Source organism: Salmo trutta, chromosome 5, assembly GCF_901001165.1.
Source record: "Salmo trutta chromosome 5, fSalTru1.1, whole genome shotgun sequence".
NCBI classification, from domain to species: domain Eukaryota; kingdom Metazoa; phylum Chordata; class Actinopteri; order Salmoniformes; family Salmonidae; genus Salmo; species Salmo trutta.
In genome coordinates this window covers 64196163-64219434 of record NC_042961.1, presented here as the reverse complement: position 1 = coordinate 64219434, position 23272 = coordinate 64196163, and the positions used below count along the sequence as shown (strand labels likewise).

The following is a 23272-nucleotide window of genomic DNA, read 5'->3' as shown; positions in this document are numbered from 1 at the left end:
TAAGCAGGAATCAGGAGGATAGAGTTGTGGTCAGATTTACCAAATGGAGGGCGAGGGAGAGCTTTATACGCGTCTCTGTGTGTGGAGTACAGGTGATCTAGAATTTTAGCAAAAGTAAAAGTTGTCAAAATATACATTTTATAAAAATAAATACAGATACAAAAAAAACTACTTAAGTAGTACTTTAAAGTATTTTTAGTTAAGTAATTTACATCACTGGACTTAAAAAGAACATTGTTACACATGATAACCTGGTGTGACAATATTGAAACTGTAATGACACCTAGTGGACACCAAGAGAAACTACACCACACACACAAACACAATAACCTTAAAACAGATGAATGCTTTAAATATTGTTCTTTTTTATTAACTAAATATGTCCAATCAAGGAGACATTTCAAAAGTTGGAATGTAAAGCACAAACACTTGGAAAGTTCTTCAAAAGCAGCTGTAGTGAGTGAAGTATCTTGAGGTTACCTGAAATAGGTCAAAGCATATATTAAATAGAACTTAACAACATCTTCGACACAGACACAAGTTACCTGCTATATTTGGGCAACAGGATTAACACAGAGAGACCTTGGCAAAATACATTGTATGTTTCTGTAGTACGAGTAGGCTGTTGTGTACAAGCCACCTAGCTAATAGAATATTGGAGCTAGCAGTCATTTAGTTACATTTTAACCAAAGCAATAGAGTTCACCGGCAAATGCAGACACACCAGAAATAATAACTAAACCAATGAACAAGAATTGCTTGTAGGCGAACAGAATGAGGACAGACATTTTTCTAAATAAATATTGTCAGTGAATCTTATTCTGCTGCTTTACAACTTTGTATGGGTTGTTTGTTGGCAACCTTGTTATTTACAAAGTTTTTGGAGCAGATTCCTGTTGGAGGTAGGAACATACAGAGGGGGAGGACGTTGTCACCGCAGGACCCTGAGATGGCGGAAACAGAAGTGTCGTTTGAAGCTGAAAGCGCGTCGAGTACAGTTGGCTAGAAAGATAAGTGGACAACAGGGAAGTCCAACAATGGAACAAAAAGGGCTAAAATCTTTGTGTAAAATGAGTCGGATGAATCGTTCCTTGTTGGAATACGTTTTTTTGGACAAAGATGTTTATTTGGGAAACCCTTTTGAAGTCACGAGGATGGTGAAGAAGTGTTGGGAAAGTGGATGAAGTCTATTACAAGACAGTTCAACCTCTCTTTCGTATAATCTGAGATCCCAAAAGATTGGAAAGCTGCCGGGGTCATCTCCCTCTTCAAAGGGGGAGACACTCTAGACCCAAACTGTTATAGACGTATATCCATCCTGCCCTGCCTTTCTAAAATCTTCAAAAGCCAAGTTAATAACCTCTTAGGGCTAGGGGGCAGTATTTACACGGCCGGATAAATAATTGTTATGCTTTTTGTGAACGTTTATCGTGAGTAATTTAGTAAATTTTTTGTAAATTCACCAGAAGTTTGCGGGGGGTATGCTAGTTCTGAACGTCACATGCTAATGTAAAAAGCTGTTTTTTGATATAAATATGAACTTGATTGAACAAAACATGCATGCATTGTATAACATAATGTCCTATTTGACTATTTTACACCATTTTAAAGACAAGACTCTCCTTTATCTAACCACACTGTCCGATTTCAAAAAGGCTTTACAGCGAAAGCAAAACATTAGATTATGTCAGCAGAGTACCCAGCCAGAAATAATCAGACACCCATTTTTCAAGCTAGCATATAATGTCACAAAAAACAAAACCACAACTAAATGCAGCACTAACCTTTGATGATCTTCATAAGATGACACGCCTAGGACATTATGTTATACAATACATGCATGTTTTGTTCAATCAAGTTCATATTTATATCAAAAAAACAGCTTTTTACATTAGCATGTGACGTTCAGAACTAGCATTCCCACCGAACACTTCCGGTGAATTTACTAAATTACTCACGATAAACGTTCACAAAAAACATAACAATTATTTTAAGAATTATAGATACAGAACTCATTTATGCAATCGAGGTGTCCGATTTTAAAATAGCTTTTTGGTGAAAGCACATTTTGCAATATTCTGAGTACATAGCCCAGCCATCACGGGCTAGCTATTTAGACACCCACCAAGTTTAGCCCTCACCAAAGTCAGATTTACTATAAGAAAAATTGTATTACCTTTGCTGTTCTTCGTCAGAATGCACTCCCAGGACTTCTACTTCAATAACATATGTTGGTTTGGTTCAAAATAATCCATAGTTATATCCAAATAGCGGCGTTTTGTTCGTGCGTTCAAGACACTATCCAAGGGTGACGAAGGGTTACGCGCCCGACGCAAATCGTGACAAGAAAATTCTAAATATTCCATTACCGTACTTCGAAGCATGTGAACCGCTGTTTAAAATCAATTTTTATGCTATTTTTCTCGTAAAAAAGCGATAATATTCCGACCGGGAGTCTTTGTTTTCGTTCAAAGACTGAAAGAAGTAAAATGGACTCTTCACGTGCATGCGCGCACCAGTTTCATTGTTCTCAGATGGCCACTTACAAAATGCGCTCCTGTTTTTCAGCCAGAGAGAGCAGAGTCATAATTCAAAGTTCTGCCGCCTTCTGAGAGCCTATGGGAGCATCAGAATGTGTCACGTTACCGCAGAGATCCTTTGTTGTGGAAAGAGATGGCAAAGAAGGCCAAGAAATGGTCAGACAGGGTACTTCCTGTACAGAATCTTCTCAGGTTTTGGCCTGCCATTTGAGTTCTGTTATACTCACAGACACCATTCAAACAGTTTTAGAAACTTTGGAGTGTTTTCTATCCAAAGCTAATAATTATATGCATATTCTAGTTTCTGGGCAGGAGTAATAATCAGATTAAATCGGGTACGTTTTTTATCCGGCCGTGAAAATACTGCCCCCTATCCATAACAGGTTAAATGCTAGTTAAACTAAATGCATGCTCTTCAACTGATTGCTGCCTGCACCCGCCCGCCCGACTAGCGTCACTGCTCTGGAAGGATCTGACTTAGAATATGTGGACAACTACAAATACCTGGGTGTCTGGTTAGACTGTAAACTCTCCTTCCAGACTCACATTAAGCATCTCCAATCCAAAATTAAATCTCGAATCGGCTTCCTATTTCGCAACAAAGCATCCTTCACTCATGCTGCCAAACATACCCTCGTAAAACTGATTATCCTACCGATCCTTGATTTTGGATATGTCATTTACAAAATAGCCTCCAACACTCTACTCAGCAAACTGGATGTAGTCTATCACAGTGCCATCCGTTTTGTTTTTTTACAATGAACCACAACTAGTTGCTATACTTCAATCAAGTGATCTGGATACACTTATTGTGACGGTGGAGTTTGTAGTATTTATATCCACAGTGATTAATTGCACAGGACAAGTGTCCAAGAAGTCAGAGAATCTGGACTTCATTATATCTGAAGCCGAGAAGTTTTTGGGCCTCCAAGACTTAATGGCAGAAGTACTGCAAGGACTGTCCCTCCATCACATGATCCTTCTGAGCCTGATTAAAACAGAAAAGATGATTTAACATTTTGTTTCTGATAGTTTGTATGGGTTAATTTTTAAATCCTTATTACCCAGCTGTACAGTAGGTGGCGGAATGCACATATCATTGTTGCGTTGTAGGTGAAAACATTTGTCTCCGTCTGGGCTGGAGAAGAGGGAAGATTCATGCAGGTGAAAAAGATGGCGGAAGCGGATGATGAGGTCTGAATCTAATGGTGGTAGAATCAAGGAGAAGTGGAGTCCAAAACAAAGGAAAAAGGAGCAAAGTAGAGAAGACAGAGAAGAGAATGTCACTTCGTATCTTGTAGGAGTACGGTTTGTAAATGAGGAGCAGCTGAACCAGGTATCCAAACTGGTGGAGAGAGTTCTGGGTGGAGTGAGGATCACTGGAGGCTGTCTTGTTGAGATTTTTGTGCTTCTGAGGAACAGAAGAAATGTGTGTTGCGTCTCACCAGTTTGAAGTGTGGTAACACATGAATGAAAACGGCATGCCTGAACATAAATCAATAATGCTTTATAATTCTCTTCATATAAATGTAACTGTAGTCTCAACATTGACAGGTCAACATAACTTGTATGCCGGATATTGGAGAAATGGTCAAACAATATTTTTTCCTGACCATACAATAGATGTACTGGGGTGTAGAAATCAGAATTAGCTAAGTAACATAGATAATTAAGATGTCTTATCTGCAGAACATGCTTATATAATTGAACTGTTGAACTCATCATTAGAATATCTCCTTTCCAACTCTGGTGTTGGCAGCTGCACTGCCTCCAACATATGGGCCCCAGAGAGGGGAGAAGTCAGGCTTGTCTTTCAAATGTCCTTGTTGCTATGCAGAATATCAGCAAGGAATAAGGCAAAGGAGGTAAGAAGGAAACATTGCTTCCATATGTGAACTGTCTCTTTATTGCATCCTTCACTCATGCTACCAAACATACCTTTGTAAAACTGACCATCCTACAGATTCGACTTAGGCGATGTCATCTATAAAATAGCCTCCAACACTCTACTCAGCAAACTGGATGCAGTCTATCAAAGTGCCATCTGTTTTATCACCAAAGCCCCATATACTACCCACCACTGCGACCTGTACGCTCTCGTTGGCTGGCCCTTGCTTCATACTCGTCGCCAAACCCACTGGCTCCAGGTCATCTACAAGTCTCTGCTAGGTAAAGCCCCGCCTTATCTCAGCTCACTGGTCACTATAGCAGCACCCACCTGTAGCACACGCTCCAGCAGGTATATCTCACTGGTCACTCCCAAAGCCAATTATTCCTTTGGCCGCCTTTCCTTCCAGTTCTCTGCTGCGAATGACTGGAACGAACTGCAAAAATCACTGAATCTGGAGACTCATATCTCCCTCACTAGCTTTATGTACCAGCTGTCAGAGCAGCTCACAGATCACTGCACATAGCCCATCTGTAAATAACCCATCCAACTACCTCATCCCCATACTTTATTTATTTATTTATCTTTCTCCTTTGCACCCCAGTATCTCTACTTGCACATCTACCATTCCAGTGTTTAATTGCAATCACTTCGCCAGCATGGCCTATTTGAAATAAAAAAAATAATAGCAAACCATGTAAAGGGATGCTCCAGATACTCATATTATATATATAATACTATATATATACACTCATATTCAGACCATTTTCTTAGGCTTGCACACGACAGGTGTGAAATATATACTAATTTGTTATGCTAATCTAATCCTTTCAATGGAATGACTTTAGAGGATTTGGAGAATGTGGGTTTGGCACAGGATCAAAGGCTGATGCTCCAGATACTCAACTAGTCTAAAGGAGGACAGTTTTATTGCTTCTTTAATCAGGACAACAGTTTTCAGCTGTGACAACATAATTCCAAAAGGGTTTTCTAATGATCAATTAGCCTTTTAAAGTGATGAACTTGGATTAGCTAACACAACGTGCCATTGGAACACAGGAGTGATGGTTGCTGATAATGGGCCTCTGTACATCTATGTAGATAATCCATAAAAAAAATCTGCTGTTTCCAGAAACAAAAGTAATTTACAACATTAACAATGTCTACACTGTATTTCTGATCAATTTGATGTTATTTTAAATGGACAATTATTTTATTTAAAAAACAAGGATATTTTTAAGTGACCCCAAACTTTGGAACGGTAATGTAGTTTAAGTATAACTCAGACTTGTGTGATCAGTGTCTCTCCTCATTTGATAGCATTTAGAATTTCCACCACAGAATCCAATTGTCATATTTGAGTAAAAGTAAAGATACCTTCATAGAAAATGACTCAGGTAAAAGTGAAAGTCACCCAGTAAAATACTACTTGAGTAAAAGTCTAAAAGTGTTTGGTTTTAAATATACTTCAGTACCAAAGGCAAATTTAATAGCTAAAATATACTTAAAAACAAACGTAAAAGTTCAAGGATAAATCATTTAGATTTCCTTATATAAGCAAACCGGAAGGCATCATTTTCTAGTTTTTTTTTAATTTACAGAGCAAGAAGCACACGCCAACACTCAGACATAATTTACAAACAAAGCATGTGTGTAGTGAGTCCGCCAGATCAGAGGCATTAGGGATGACCAGGGATGTTTTTGATAAGTGCCTGAACGGGACCATTTTTCTATCCTGCTAAGCATTCAAAATGTAACGAGTAGTTTTGGTGTCAGGGAAAATATATTTAGTAAAAACAACATATCTTTAGGAATGTAGTGAAGTAAAAGTGATCAAAAAATAAAAAATATACAAACAGAATTTGGGCAATTTAACATATCCAAATAAGAAATGTAACTAAATAGCAACACATAAGACCGACCTGTTGATGAACGGCAAGGTGGCAGCTCTCCCTAAATTGACCCCTCTAGCCTCTTATTTAGAAACATGACACAAAAGCAACTCTGCGGACATGCCTTTACCTTTGACAAGGTGTTCTTGCGCATCACCACCTTATCCCCATGCAGGATAATCCCTGCCACAAAGTGATCCACAATAAAAACATCCCCCTCCACTTGAAGGTCAATCCTCTTCAGTTGGTGGTAGAAGTCAATTACATAAAGCAGAATGGCAAATGGTTGGTCAAAGTCCTCAGCTTTACTGGCATAGGACTGTCCACACTTCCGCCAATGGCCAGTACAGCTGCCAGTCGGTGGACACACCTCTGGGCACTGTCAGAAGCAGAGCAGGAGCACGTCTCCGTTGGCAACAGAGTAACGACATGCTGCTTGTCTGAGAAGCCCTGGTAGAGGAACGATTTGGTGCTTGGCACCAGGAGGATTCGTCCTTTTGCCACAATCATCCTGGCTAAGGCCTCCGCTCCAGTTTCTGCCATGACAACCTCTTCTTGTGCCACACAGGACTGGATGCCTTCAGCAAAAGACACCATGTCTTTTCCATTGGCCTGGAAAATTGCTCATGGCACTCAGGGGTCAGGTGGAAATTCCCTAGGTTACAGTAGCCCCACAGCACTTCCCTCAAGGCATTGGTTTGGAGTTGGTGGAGTAGATAAATTGGTTTATCTACTCTGACCTTCTTCCATTCAACCAATGCCTTGAGGACAGCATTGAAGCTCTCTGAGCAGTTGTTGGTAATTCCATCTGACTGGATGCCCAAGCTGTTGAGCACATAGTGCGCTCTTGTCCATGGCTTCAGAGAGTGACTGATGGAAATAAGCCATGAAATCAGGGCTCCAGTGAAGGCACACACTCTCCAGTGTGCATTTGTAGTCACTCCTTGATTTCGGGGCCAAGAGCTCTTTGATGGCCTGCTGGTAATCGGCCACAGCGTCGGCACCCTCTGACCCCATCTTGTGCTTCACATTGTTGGAGATGTGGTTCCAGCAATTGACAATTCTGGCTGGCAGCACAGACTGGATTGCTCCCTCAATAGCAGCCTCACGGTCTGTGCAGAAGATTGCTGTTGATAGTTGGGGAAGGAATGAAAGGATGGTGTGAAAGAACTGTTTGTGGTTTTCCATGTGCCGGGTGGTGTGAATGAGGAATGCAAGGGGAAGGACAGGTGCCTCTTGAAATGCAACATGACGAAAAACAAGGGGTGAAACATAAAAATTGCCGAGGTCAAATGTGGTGTCATGGTGAAAAATGTGTGCCCCCTTGGTGTTTGCTAAATAACTGCCTTGGTCTCTTCAACCATTTCTGGTGCTGCCTCTACCAGAAGGGTTGCGGGTCGAGTCTCCATATGGGTGACAAATCCGGGGAGAATATCACCCATCATATGTGTTGCCACCAACTCGTCCCGGTCCAAAACAGTGACGTCCCTTGCTCGACGAATTGTGTTCTTCACTTGTGCCAAGTTGCGAGGTTGGTAAACTGGCATGAATGATGCATTTGGGGGTGGTGGATTGGACAATAGAGTAAGTGGTTACATTCTGCATGTTGATCACATCTGTACAGTCAGGCAGTTTTTTGAAGCCCAAATTCTGTTTGTATAGGTGAAGCAACTGTGGGCAATGTCGTCAGATGGAGTGGACAGGGCAACCGCAATAATTTTGTTGGAGGGATCCGTTGCCGTCCTGCACCTCCAGTCTTCCCTGTGGCTCCGTTGGTAGAGCATGGTGTGTGCAACTGGGGGCCAGTACAAAAAAATAGATAAAAAAAAAATGCATGAAATGAATGAAATGTATGCATTCACTACTGTAAGTCGCTCTGGATAAGAGCGTCTGCTAAATGACTAAAATGTCAAACATGAGAATCATATAATATACACTACCACACAGCAACACACACTACCATACAGCAACACACACACAATACCATGCAGCAGCCATGTCCCTGTCCTACGTGAGACTCAACAACACAACAGACGCTGTAGTGACCCTGGAGCTTAACAGTAGCTTAATGTGGCCCCCTGGGAACGAAACAGATGAGACACAAGGGCTGCAAAGGAAGGGTATATTACTGGAAACTTTTGAAGTTTACCGGTAAACTACCAGAATTTTGGGATATTTCAAAGGACTTCTACTTCAGATTATCGCAGGTGTCTGTTTCAAGATTCATTCCGTAAGGTCCACTATAGAACACCAGTAAGGTCCACTATAGAACACCAGTAAGGTCTACTATAGAACGCCAGTAAGGTCCACTATAGAACACCAGTAAGGTCCAATATAGAACACCAGTAAGGTCCACTATAGAACACCAGTAAGGTCCACTATAGAACACCAGTAAGGTCTACTATAGAACACCAGTAAGGTCCACTATAGAACGGCAGTAAGGTCCACTATAGAACACCAGTAAGGTCCACTATAGAACACCAGTAAGGTCCACTATAGAACGCCAGTAAGGTCCACTATAGAACACCAGTAAGGTCTACTATAGAACACCAGTAAGGTCTACTATAGAAGGCCAGTAAGGTCTACTATAGAACGCCAGAAAGGTCTACTATAGAACACCAGTAAGGTCCACTATAGAACACCAGTAAGGTCCACTATAGAACACCAGTAAGGTCTACTATAGAACACCAGTAAGGTCCACTATAGAACACCAGTAAGGTCTACTATAGAACGCCAGTAAGGTCCACTATAGAACACCAGTAAGGTCTACTATAGAACACCAGTAAGGTCCACTATAGAACACCAGTAAGGTCCACTATAGAACACCAGTAAGGTCTACTATAGAACGCCAGTAAGGTCCACTATAGAACACCAGTAAGGTCCACTATAGAACACCAGTAAGGTCCACTATAGAACACCAGTAAGGTCTACTATAGAACGCCAGTAAGGTCCACTATAGAACACCAGTAAGGTCCACTATAGAACACCAGTAAGGTCTACTATAGAACACCAGTAAGGTCCACTATAGAACACCCGTAAGGTCTACTATAGAACACCAGTAAGGTCTACTATAGAACACCAGTAAGGTCCACTATAGAACACCAGTAAGGTCCACTATAGAACACCAGTAAGGTCTACTATAGAACGCCAGTAAGGTCTACTATAGAACACCAGTAAGGTCCACTATAGAACACCAGTAAGGTCCACTATAGAACACCAGTAAGGTCCACTATAGAACACCAGTAAGGTCTACTGTAGAACACCAGTAAGGTCCACTATAGAACACCAGTAAGGTCTACTATAGAACACCAGTAAGGTCCACTATAGAACACCAGTAAGGTCCACTATAGAACACCAGTAAGGTCTACTATAGAACACCAGTAAGGTCTACTATAGAACACCAGTAAGGTCTACTATAGAACACCAGTAAGGTCCACTATAGAACACCAGTAAGGTCTACTATAGAACACCAGTAAGGTCTACTATAGAACACCAGTAAGGTCTACTATAGAACACCAGTAAGGTCTACTATAGAACACCTGTAAGGTCCACTATAGAACACCAGTAAGGTCTACTATAGAACACCAGTAAGGTCTACTATAGAACACCAGTAAGGTCCACTATAGAACGCCAGTAAGGTCTACTATAGAACACCAGTAAGGTCCACCATAGAACACCAGTAAGGTCCACTATAGAACACCAGTAAGGTCCACTATAGAACACCACTAAGGTCTGGTATAGAACACCAGTAAGGTCCACTATAGAACACCAGTAAGGTCCACTATAGAACACCAGTAAGGTCCACTATAGAACACCAGTAAGGTCTACTATAGAACACCAGTAAGGTCTACTATAGAACGCCAGTAAGGTCTACTATAGAACACCAGTAAGGTCCACTATAGAACACCAGTAAGGTCTACTATAGAACACCAGTAAGGTCTACTATAGAACACCAGTAAGGTCCACTATAGAACACCAGTAAGGTCCACTATAGAACACCAGTAAGGTCCACTATAGAACACCAGTAAGGTCCACTATAGAACGCCAGTAAGGTCTACTATAGAACGCCAGTAAGGTCTACTATAGAACACCAGTAAGGTCTACTATAGAACGCCAGTAAGGTCCACTATAGAACGCCAGTAAGGTCCGGTATAGAACACCAGTAAGGTCCACTATAGAACACCAGTAAGGTCCACTATAGAACACCAGTAAGGTCCACTATAGAACACCAGTAAGGTCCACTATAGAACACCAGTAAGGTCCACTATAGAACGCCAGTAAGGTCCACTATAGAACACCAGTAAGGTCCACTATAGAACACCAGTAAGGTCCACTATAGAACGCCAGTAAGGTCTACTATAGAACACCAGTCAGGTCCGGTATAGAACACCAGTAAGGTCTACTATAGAACACCAGTCAGGTCCGGTATAGAACACCAGTAAGGTTTACTATAGAACACCAGTAAGGTCCACTATAGAACGCCAGTAAGGTCTACCATAGAACGCCAGTAAGGTCTACTATAGAACACCAGTAAGGTCCGGTATAGAACGCCAGTAAGGTCCACTATAGAACACCAGTAAGGTCCACTATAGAACACCAGTAAGGTCTACTATAGAACACCAGTAAGGTCCGATATAGAACGCCAGTAAGGTCCACTATAGAACACCAGTAAGGTCTACTATAGAACACCAGTCAGGTCCGGTATAGAACACCAGTAAGGTCTACTATAGAACACCAGTAAGGTCCACTATAGAACACCAGTAAGGTCTACTATAGAACACCAGTAAGGTCTACTATAGAACACCAGTAAGGTCTACTATAGAACGCCAGTAAGGTCCACTATAGAACACCAGTAAGGTCTACTATAGAACGCCAGTAAGGTCTACTATAGAACACCAGTAAGGTCCACTATAGAACACCAGTAAGGTCCACTATAGAACACCAGTAAGGTCTACTATAGAACACCAGTAAGGTCTACTATAGAACACCAGTAAGGTCCACTATAGAACGCCAGTAAGGTCCACTATAGAACACCAGTAAGGTCTACTATAGAACGCCAGTAAGGTCTACTATAGAACAGTCACACCTCAACCCTGTACATAGGACTATTGAACATGAATCTGATTGGTTTATTTTGAGTTGCTTGTCCCCTGCCATTTCTTTGACAACCAAGACTTCCTCCTCCTGCTGTCACACCCTGATCTGTTTCACCTGTCTTTGTGATTGTCTCCACCCCCCTCCAGGTGTCGCACACCTTCCCCATTATCCCCAGTGTCAGTGTGTCGGTAGTCCCGTCAGTGTTGTCTTTTAAATGTTATTTACTATATGTAAAACAGCAAAAAGGGCAAGAAGGTAGAGACAACAATACATCACGCAAAGCAGCCACAACTGTCAGTAAGAGTGTCTATGATTGAGTCTTTGAATGAAGAGATTGAGATAAAACTGTCCTGTTTTGAGTGTTTGTTGCAGCTCGTTCCAGCCCCCATCTGTATCGGCTAACTGTCTACTGCAGGACTCCCATTTTGTATGTGTGTATGCAGCATGATTGTACATACGGTATGTGTTTATAGGTTTGCTTGAGCTGTTCTACGCATGTATGAGAGTGTGCCTGTGGTTGAGGATGACTATATTATTGAGAGCCATTAAACGAGTATATATTTAATTACAGCCTTGTTGGTCAACTGCAATTTACAGAGTTATTTAATGAGCTGGTAGAGATTATATAACGTAGGATAGTAGCACCTCTAACATCAGACAGGGATGTCTGGGGGAAAACACTAGTGTTCTCTTTGAAACCACCAGGTGGCAGTGCACCTCTAGCATCAGACAGGGATGTCTGGGGGAAAACACTAGTGTTCTCTTTGAAACCACCAGGTGGCAGTGCACCTCTAGCATCAGACAGGGATGTCTGGGGGAAAACACTAGTGTTCTCTTTGAAACCACCAGGTGGCAGTGCACCTCTAGCATCAGACAGGGATGTCTGGGGGAAAACACTAGTGTTCTCTTTGAAACCACCAGGTGGCAGTGCACCTCTAGCATCAGACAGGGATGTCTGGGGGAAAACACTAGTGTTCTCTTTGAAACCACCAGGTGGCAGTGCATCCAGATTATTAAATAGTTGTTTGTTTCTGTAGTGTTTTCTACATGACTGTTTCTCCATACAGTTTGTAATTACACACAGTGCTGTATCACATTTTGGTTAAACACTACTCTAATTTATATACCAAAAGTCCCTCATTTATATACCAATAGTATATAAATTATTTCACACAGTATCTGCTAGAAGGGGAAACAACAGCACTCTTTCCCTCTTTCTTCCTGTAGATGTGTTCGCGGGTGTGTGTGTGTGTGCGTGTGTGTGTGTGTGTGTGTGTGTGTGTGTGTGTGTGTGTGTGTGCGTAGCGTAGCGTTCAGCCTCATTTCCCCCCAAGACTTTCATTGGGTTTGAAGTCTGGGCCACTGCATATAAATCAGCAATGTAAAGAGATGGGGTGAATGAGTGGGAAAAGAACATTCTACACAAATTACCTTCATAATAACAAAGAACAAATGTGTCCCCCTGAGGGGAAATTAACTTTCATACAGCCAAAAGGGGTGAGAAATTACAGCAATATCAGTGGACAATTTGCACTAATGTCAATAAACATAGATGAAACATATTCCCTTTTGCTGACGTGATGAACCTCTAAGGGAACATAAATATTTACTATCTAAACCATGTGTGAGGGGAAGGGTTTTCCTTAATTTATGCTATTTTCTACAGAATAATAGTAAAGACATCAAAACTATGAAATAACACATACTGTATAGTAATAACCAAAAAAAAGTGTTAAACAAATCAAAATATATTTTCCAAGTGACTACCTCATGAAGCTGGTTGAGAGAATTGGTACCTTTTGATTTATACGCCATGTTACTAGTGGAACTAAACAAAATTATAAAAAACGCAACATGTAAAGTGTTGGTCCCATGTTTCATGAGCTGAAATAAAAGATCCCAGAATTGTTCCATACACACAAAAGCTTATTTCTCTCAAATGTTGTCCACAAATTTGTTTACATCCCTGTTAGTGAGCATTTCTTTGCCAAGATAATCGAGTAGGAGTGATGAGTTATTGCTGACGCGGATGACAGAGGCTCAAGTGTTTCCACTGGACCAGATATCTGACAGTATACAGGTCAGAGGTCAAAAGTCTATTATATGTAAATAACAGGATTGGGTTGTCGGGCCGACAATAGAGGCTCTTTACATATATCCCTCCTTTCTTCCTCCCTAAAAGTCACTGATTATAAATAACTAGAAGGGTTAAACCCATGTAGTGGAGCCCTTGGTTTGAACGCCCAATCCTGTCTAAGCAGCTTCATTGAGGGAGTAATTAGTACCAAACATCTCAGTTCACCCAAAATGAAGTCACCCATTCAATTCTCAGCATGTAGAGGACATATGGTGCAAACTCATTTTAGGCTATGCATATATATATATATATATATATATACACACACATACACTAATGCATACGCCAATCTATATAAAATATATATATATATATATATATATACACACACACTATATAACATAAATACTAATATATATACACTAATGCATATGTATATATGTATACTAATATGTAACATATATATTATTTAACATATATACTAATGTAACCTTTCCATTTAACTGCATAGTGGGCCAGCCAACATGGGACAAGTGCTGGGGAAAAACCTTTCCATTTAACTGCATAGTAGGCCTGTCACATCCTGACCAGTTTAGGGATTATTTGCTATTGTAGTATTGTAGTTTGGTCAGGACGTGGCAGAGGTTATTTCGTTTATGTGTTTTGGGGTGGTGGTGTATGTAGCAGGGTGTTTGATTTATTACTTCCGGGGTTTGGTCTATGTTCTATGTTCTTTCTGGTTTGTTATATTTCTATGTTTAGGTTAATGGGGGGTTGGACTCTCAATTGGAGGCAGGTGCTTTCTCGTTGCCTCTGATTGAGAGTCCTATATATGGGTAATTGTTTGGTTTGGTGTTGTGGGAGATTGTTTCTTGTTTTGCCTGTGTGAGCATGACAAGACTGTTTTGTTGTTCGCGCGGTCTTCGTTGTGTTATTTTGGTGTTCTCTTTGTTTAAAATAAATAACAAGATGAGCATCCACATTCCTGCTGCGTTTTGGTCCTCTATTCCCAACGACAGCCGTGACAAGGCCAGCCAACATGGGACAAGTGCTGGGGGAAAAACAGTCACACGCTAGATCAAACAGTGAAATACCAACAAAGTCTGGCAGGATGTCATCCAGAATGTGGAAATTTAAGGCCATTTGCAAGGGGTCAAAGGTCACAATTAGGCAGAATGGGAAGTATCACCAATAACCAGAGACTGGATGCATTATTAGTATATTATATATATTTACATTTATGCTTAAAGACCGGCACATACACAGAAAAGACCTGGTTCATTTTCACCCGTTAGAATGAATTCCCCCCAAACTGTCAGATATAGTTTCAGTAGTTCATGAAGGTCTTTGGACAGGAAGGTTGTGGTTTAGCTAATGGCCCACTTGTCACCAAAATGGAGAAATGGCATGTTTTTTGTATAAAAGCAAAAAGTTAGTAAATGTTTTCTGATAGGGTTTACTACATCATAGGAGAACGGTCCTTACTGGTGCTGCAGAAAACACACTTTCAACATTTCTGTATATTTCAAAAAATTATTAGGGTAATGCATGCATGCAAGTCTGTCTGATAACGCAATCAGTCATTCTGGTCAATTACAGGGTATTTCACCTGCATGTGTTACTAGAGCCATTCTGGGCCTAAAGATCAGGAATTGGACCGTTGACCCTTTGATCATTCTAAATTCCGGATGACCCCTACGGTGGTCACCACCCTATCGTTTCATATAGCATGGATGACCCCTACGGTGGTCACCACCCTATCGTTTCATATAGCATGGATGACCCCTACGGTGGTCACCGCCCTATCGTTTCATATAGCATGGATGACCCCTACGGTGGTCACCACCCTATCGTTTCATATAGCATGGATGACCCCTACGGTGGTCTCCACCCTATCGTTTCATATAGCATGGATGACCCCTACGGTGGTCACCACCCTATCGTTTCATATAGCATGGATGACCCCTACGGTGGTCATCACCCTATCGTTTCATATAGCATGGATGACCCCTACGGTGGTCACCACCCTATCGTTTCATATAGCATGGATGACCCCTACGGTGGTCACCACCCTATCGTTTCATATAGCATGGATGACCCCTACGGTGGTCACCACCCTATCGTTTCATATAGCATGGATGACCCCTACGGTGGTCACCACCCTATCGTTTCATATAGCATGGTTGACCCCTACGGTGGTCACCACCCTATCGTTTCATATAGCATGGATGACCCCTACGGTGGTCACCGCCCTATCGTTTCATATAGCATGGATGACCCCTACGGTGGTCACCGCCCTATCGTTTCATATAGCATGGATGACCCCTACGGTGGTCACCACCCTATCGTTTCATATAGCATGGATGACCCCTACGGTGGTCACCACCCTATCGTTTCATATAGCATGGATGACCCCTACGGTGGTCACCACCCTATCGTTTCATATTGCATGGATGACCCCTACGGTGGTCACCACCCTATCGTTTCATATAGCATGGATGACCCCTACGGTGGTCACCACCCTATCGTTTCATATAGCATGGATGACCCCTACGGTGGTCACCACCCTATCGTTTCATATAGCATGGATGACCCCTACGGTGGTCTCCACCCTATCGTTTCATATAGCATGGATGACTGACTGACTGCAACAACCCTTCTTCAAACACTTTGTCAACAGCGGGTCATCTTATATCAATTCAAACACAGGAATGGACTTAGCATTATAGCATTATAACATTACAGCATTATAACATTACAGCATTATAACATTATAGCATTATAACATTATAACATTACAGCATTATAACATTATAGCATTACAGAATTACAACATTATAGCATTATAACATTATAACATTATAATATTATAGCATTATAGCATTACAACATTACAGAATTACAACATTATAACATTATAGCATTATAACATTACAACATTATAGCACTATAACATTATAACATTACAGCATTATAACATTATAACAATTCTATTTCAATTCCTCTTGTGCCTCAAGGCCCCCCAATAACCTCCTTTACCACAGAATTTTCAAATTCAAGAAACGTAATTTAAGGGACATGACACTGAAATATAATTAGGTGAAATGTTTTCATTAGACTACTTTTGAAATGTGAAGTTTTACATTTTAGATTGGAGGGTCACGTCCTTTCACCTCAATTAGATGGTTGATGTGAAAGAGCTGCCCGACGGCTATGAAGGAGTCTGGAGGAGACACAATGAGACATGACAATGGCATGTGTATGTTAAAATCATCTTTATATGAATTTTGTCATGTCATGTCACCACCTATTTCACCCCCCATCTGGTCTCAGTCCTCTGATAACACACTGTCATGTCACCACCTATTACACCCCCCATCTGGTCTCAGTCCACCAGCTCATCATTTCAGGTGCAACATCAAATGACTGAGAGAATGATATGGCCTCAGTTGCGCGCCTTCACGTGAGAGGTAGTTGTGTTCCATTACATTTTTTGAAGACATTTGAATCGTCCGGTTGGAATATTATTGAAGATTTATGTTAAAAACGTCCTAAAGATTGATGCTATACATCGTTTGACATGTTTCTTCGAACGTAAATAGAACTTTATTTGGCTTTTCGTCGTGAAATTTTCTGCGCGCTTCCTACATTTGGAGTAGCTTACTGAACAAGCTAACAAAAAGGACATAAATGATGGACTTTATCGAACAAAACAACATTTATTGTGGACCTGGGATTCCTGGGAGTGCATTCTGATGAAGATCATTAAAGTTAAGTGCATATTTATAATGCTATTTATGATTTTAGATGACTCCAAAATAGCGGGTATCTGCATTGCCTGATGTTGTTTTTTGAGCGCTGTACTCAGATTATTGTAAAGTGTGCTTTCCCTGTGAAGCTTTTTTGAAATCTGTCACAGCGGTTGCATAAAGGAGATGTTTATCTATAATTCTTTGAATAACAGTTTAATATTTTATCAACGTTTATGATGAGTATTTCTATAAATTGATGTGCTCATTCACCGGAAGTTTTTGGAGTAAAAGCATTTCTGAACATTACAGGCCAATGTAAAATGGGATTTTTGGATATAAATATGAACTTTATCGAGCAAAACATACATGTATTGTTTAACATGAAGTCCTATGAGTGCCATCTGATGAAGATCATCAAAGAGTAGTGCTTAATTTTAGCTGTATTTCTGGTTTTTGTGACGCCTGTCCTTCCTTGGAAAATGGCTGTGTGGCTTTTATTTTTTAGGCACTGTCCTAACATAATCTAATGTTTTGCTTTCGCCGTAAAGCCTTTTTGAAAATTGGACAACGTGGATTAAGGAGAAGTGTATCTTTAAAATGATGTAAAATAGTAGTATGTTTGAGAAATTTGAATTATGAGATTTTTGCTGTTTTGAATTTGCCGCCCTGCTATTTCACTGGCTGTTGGGAGTGCGCTAGCGTCCCACATAGTCCGTACTAGTTAACGCAGTGTCCAAAGAAGGGCCAGATATATACAGAATGGTGTTGTCTGCGTAGAGGTGGATCAGAGAATCAACCGCAGCAAGAGCGACATCATTGATATATGCAGAGAAAATAGTCGACCCGAGAATTGAACCCTGTGGCACCCCCATAGAGACTGCCAAAGGACCAGACAACAGCCCCAACGATTTGACACACTGAACTCTATCTGAGAAGTAGTTGGTAAACCAGGCGAGGCAGTCATTTGAGAAGTCAAGGCTATGAGTCTGCCGTTAAGAATGCGGTGATTGACAGTAGAAAGCCTTGGCCAGGTCGATGAAGACGGCTGCACCCTACTGTCTTTTATTGATGGTGGTTATGATATTGTTTAGGACCTTGAGCGTGGCTGAGGTGCACCCATGACCAGCTCGGAAACCGGATTGCATAGTGGAGGCGGTGCGGTGGGATTCGAAATGGTCGGTGATCTTTTTGTTAACTTGGCTTTTGAAGATCTGGTTTGTTAACTTGGCTTTTGAATATTTTAGAAAGGCAGGGCAGGATGGATATAGGTCTATAACAGTTTGGGTCTAGAGTGTCTCCCCCTTTGAAGAGGGGGATGACCGCGGCAGCTTTCCAATCTTTGGGGATCTCAGACAATACGAAAGAGGTTGAACAGGCTAGTAATAGACTTCATCCTCCTCCCAAACACTTCTTCACCATCCTTGTGACTTCAAAAGGCTTTCCCAAATAAACATCTTTATCCAAAAAAACGTATTCCAACAAGGAACGATTCATCCGACTCATTTTACACAACAATTTTAGCCCTTTTTGTTCCATTGTTGGACTTCCCTGTTGTCCACTTATCTTTCTAGCTAACTGTACTCAACGCGCCTTCAGCTTCAAACGACACTTCAGCTTCCGCCGTCTCAGGGTCCTGCGTTGACAACGTCCTCCCCCTCTGTATGTTCCTACCTCCAACAGGAATCTGTTACAAAAAACTTTGTAAATAACAAGGTTACCAACAAACAACCCAAACAAAGTTGTTTAGCAACAGAATAAGATACCAGCAGGGAATGGGCTATTTAATTACTTTTTTCACTGACAATATTTATTTATCAAAAATGTCTGTCCTCATTCTGGTCGCCTACAAGCAATTCTTGTTCGTTGGTTTAGTTATTATTTATGGTGTGTCTGCATTTGCCGGTGAACTCTATTGCTTTGGTTAAAATGTAACCAAATGACTGCTAGCTCCAATATTCTATTAGCTAGGTGGCTTGTACACAACAGCCTACTCGTACTACAGAAACATACAATGTATTTTGCCAAGGTCTCTCTGTGTTAATCCTGTTGCCCAAATATAGCAGGCAACTTGTGTCTGTGTCGAAGATGTTGTTGAGTTCTATCTAATATATGCTTTGACCTATTTCAGGTAACCTCAAGATACTTCACTCACTACAGCTGCTTTTGAAGAACTTTCCAGCCGTTTGTGCTTTACATTCCGACTTTTGAAAAGTCTCCTTGATTGGACATATTTAGCTACAATATATATTTAGAAGAATATATAAAGCCTGCATCTGTATAGAATATATAAAGCCTGCATCTGTATAGAATATATAAAGCCTGCATAAAGCCTGCATCATAAGGTTATCGTGTTTGTGTGTGTGGTGTAGTTCCTCTTGGTGTCCACTAGGTGACATTACAGTTTCAATATTTTTACACCAGGTTATCATGTGTAACAATGTTCCTTTAAAGTCCAGTGGTGTAAATTACTGAAGTAAAAATACTTTAAAGTACTACTTAAGTAGTTTTTTTGTGTATTTATATTTATAAAATGTATATTTTGACAACTTTTACTTTTGCAAAAATTCTAGATCACCTGTACTCCACACACAGAGATGCGTACAAAGCTCTCCCTCGCTCTCCATTTGGTAAATCCGACCACAACTCTATCCTCCTGATTCCTGCATACAAGCAAAAATTATAGCAGGAAGCACCAGTGACTCGGTCTATAAAAAAAAGTGGTCAGATGAAGCAGATGCTATACTACAGGACTGTTTTGCTATCAAAGACTGGAACATGTTCCGGGATCCTTCCGATGGCATTGAGGAGTACACCACATCAGTCACTGGCTTTATCAATAAGTGCATTGAGGACGGCGTCCCCACAGTGACTGTACGTACATACCCCAACCAGAAGCCATGGATTACAGGCAACATTTGCACTGAGCTAAAGGGTAGAGCTGCCGCTTTCAAGGTGCGGGACTCTAACCCGGAAGCTTACAAAAAATTCTGCTATGCCCTGTGACGAACCATCAAACAGGCAAAGTGTCAATACAGGGCTAAGATTGAATCATACTACACCGGCTCTGACGCTCGTCTTATGTGGCAGGGCTTGCAAACTATTACAGACTACAAAGGAAAGCCCAGCCGCGAGCTGCCCAGTGACACGAGACTACCAGACGAGCTAAACCACTTCTATGCTCGCTTCGAGGCAAGCAACACTGAGGCATGCATGAGAACATCAGCTGTTCCGGACGACTGTGTGTTATCGCTCTCCGTAGCCAACATGAGTAAGACCTTTAAACAGGTCAACATACACAAGGCTGCGGAGCCAGACGGATTACCAGGACGTGTGCTCCGGGCATGTGCTGACCAACTGGCAGGTGTCTTCACTGACATTTTCAACATGTCCCTGATTGAGTCTCTTATACCAACATGTTTCAAGCAGACCACCTTAGTCCCTGTGCCCAAGAACACAAAGGCAGCCTGCCTAAATCACTACAGACCCGTAGCACTCAGGTCCGTAGCCATGAAGTGCTTTGAAAGGCTGGTAATGGCTCACATCAACACCATTATCACAGAAACCCTAGACCCACTCCAATTTGCATACCGCCCAAACAGATCCACAGATGATGCAATCTCTACTGCACTCCACACTGCCCTTTCCCACCTGGACAAAAGGAACACCTATGTGAGAATGCTATTCATTGACTACAGCTCAGCGTTCAATACCATAATACCCTCAAAGCTCATCACTAAGCTAAGGATCCTGGGACTAAACACCTTCCTCTGCAACTGGAGCCTGGACTTCCTGACGTGCCGCCACCAGGTGGTAAGGGTAGGTAGCAACACATCTGCCATGCTGATCCTCAACACTGGAGCTCCCCAGGGGTGCGTGCTCAGTTCCCTCCTGTACTCCTTGTTCACCCACGACTGCATGGCCAGGCATGACTCCAACACCATCATTAAGTTTGCAGACGACACAACAGTGGTAGGCCTGATCACCGACAATGACGAGGAAGCCTATAGGGAGGAGGTCAGAGACCTGGCCGGGTGGTGCCAGAATAACAACCTATCCCTCAACGTAACCAAGACTAAGGAGATGATTGTGGACTACAGGAAAAGGAGGACCGAGCACACCCCCATTCTCATCGACGGGGCTGTAGTGGAGCAGGTTGAGAGCATCAAGTTCCTTGTTGTCCACATCAACAACTAACTAGAATTGTCCAAACACACCAAGACAGTTGTGAAAAGGGAACGACAAAGCCTATTCCCCCTCAGGAAACTAAAGAGATTTGGCATGGGTCCTGAGATTCTCAAAAGGTTCTACAGCTGCAACATCGAGAGCATCCTGACTGGTTGCATCACTGCCTTGTACGGCAATTGCTCGGCCTCTGACCGCAAGGCACTACAAAGGGTAGTGCGTACGGCCCAGTACATCACTGGGGCTAAGCTGCCTGCCATCCAGGACCTCTACACCAGGCGGTGTCAGAGGAAGGCCCTAAAACTTGTCAAGACCCCAGCCACCCCAGTCATAGACTGTTCTCTCTATTACCGCATGGCAAGCAGTACCAGAGTGCCAAGTCTAGGACAAAAAGGCTTCTCAACAGTTTTTACCCCCAAGCTTTAAGACTCCTGAACATGTAATCATATGGCTTCCCGGACTATTTGCATTGTGAGCGTAACGTCAAAGAAAGGAAATTCATGTGAGCACCACCATGCCTTCTACAACCATGCTCTACCAAGGTTTTCCAGGACACAGCTTTGACCTACTACGGTAGCTATGTTGGTCTATTGTACTTCAAACATTGTGTTGGCAGGTTGCTTAGGATTAAAACCTTCTTTGTTGGTACTATTACCCACCAGACATTTCTAAACCCAGAGGCACAATATCGCCAGACTTTGGGGAATGCTTGCGAAACAGACCAATGAGACCAGGCCGGGGTTTGGGGTTAGAGAAGAAAAGAAAAGTGAAACATTCTTCATTAGTTGTTCATTTTCTAGAAATATACTGCTCAAAAAAATAAAGGGAACACTTAAACAACACATCCTAGATCTGAATGAAAGAAATAGTCTTATTAAATACTTTTTTCTTTACATAGTTGAATGTGCTGACAACAAAATCACACAAAAATAATCAATGGAAATCCAATTTATCAACCCATGGAGGTCTGGATTTGGAGTCACACTCAAAATTAAAGTGGAAAACCACACTACAGGCTGATCCAACTTTGATGTAATGTCCTTAAAACAAGTCAAAATGAGGCTCAGTAGTGTGTGTGGCCTCCAAGTGCCCGTATGACCTCCCTACAACGCCTGGGCATGCTCCTGATGAGGTGGCGGATGGTCTCCTGAGGGATCTCCTCCCAGACCTGGACTAAAGCATCCGCCAACTCCTGGACAGTCTGTGGTGCAACGTGGCGTTGGTGGATGGAGCCAGACATGATGTCCCAGATGTGCTCAATTGGATTCAGGTCTGGGGAACGGGCGGGCCAGTCCATAGCATCAATGCCTTCCTCTTGCAGGAACTGCTGACACACTCCAGCCACATGAGGTCTAGCATTGTCTTGCATTAGGAGGAACCCAGAGCCAACCGTACCAGCATATGGTCTCACAAGGGTCTGAGGATCTCATCTCGGTACCTAATGGCAGTCAGGCTACCTCTGGCGAGCACATGGAGGGCTATGCGGCCCCCCAAAGAAATGCCACCCCACACCATGACTGACCCACCGCCAAACCGGTCATGCTGGAGGATGTTGCAGGCAGCAGAACGTTCTCCACGGCGTCTCCAGACTCTGACACGTCTGTTACGTGCTCAGTGTGAACTTGCTTTCATCTGTGAAGAGCACAGGGCGCCAGTGGCGAATTTGCCAATCTTGGTGTTCTCTGGCAAATGCCAAAAATCCTGCACGGTGTTGGGCTGTAAGCACAACCCCCACCTGTGGACGTCGGGCCCTCATACCACCTTCATGGAGTCTGTTTCTGACCGTTTGAGCAGACACATGCACATTTGTGGCCTGCTGGAGGTCATTTTGCAGGGCTCTGGCA

At 42.1% G+C, this 23272-nt stretch overlaps 1 protein-coding gene across 1 annotated transcript in view; it reads right to left on the bottom strand.

The window, feature by feature from the left end:
* LOC115195011 (high affinity immunoglobulin gamma Fc receptor I-like) overlaps positions 1-6917 on the bottom strand; it is a 64536-nt gene extending 57619 nt beyond the window's left edge. Inside the window, exon 1 of the mRNA XM_029754911.1 lies at positions 6650-6917. Within this exon, the coding sequence (XP_029610771.1) occupies positions 6650-6917 (268 nt within the window). The remainder of the gene's footprint in view (positions 1-6649) is intronic.
* Between the last annotated feature and the right edge of the window lie 16355 nt (positions 6918-23272).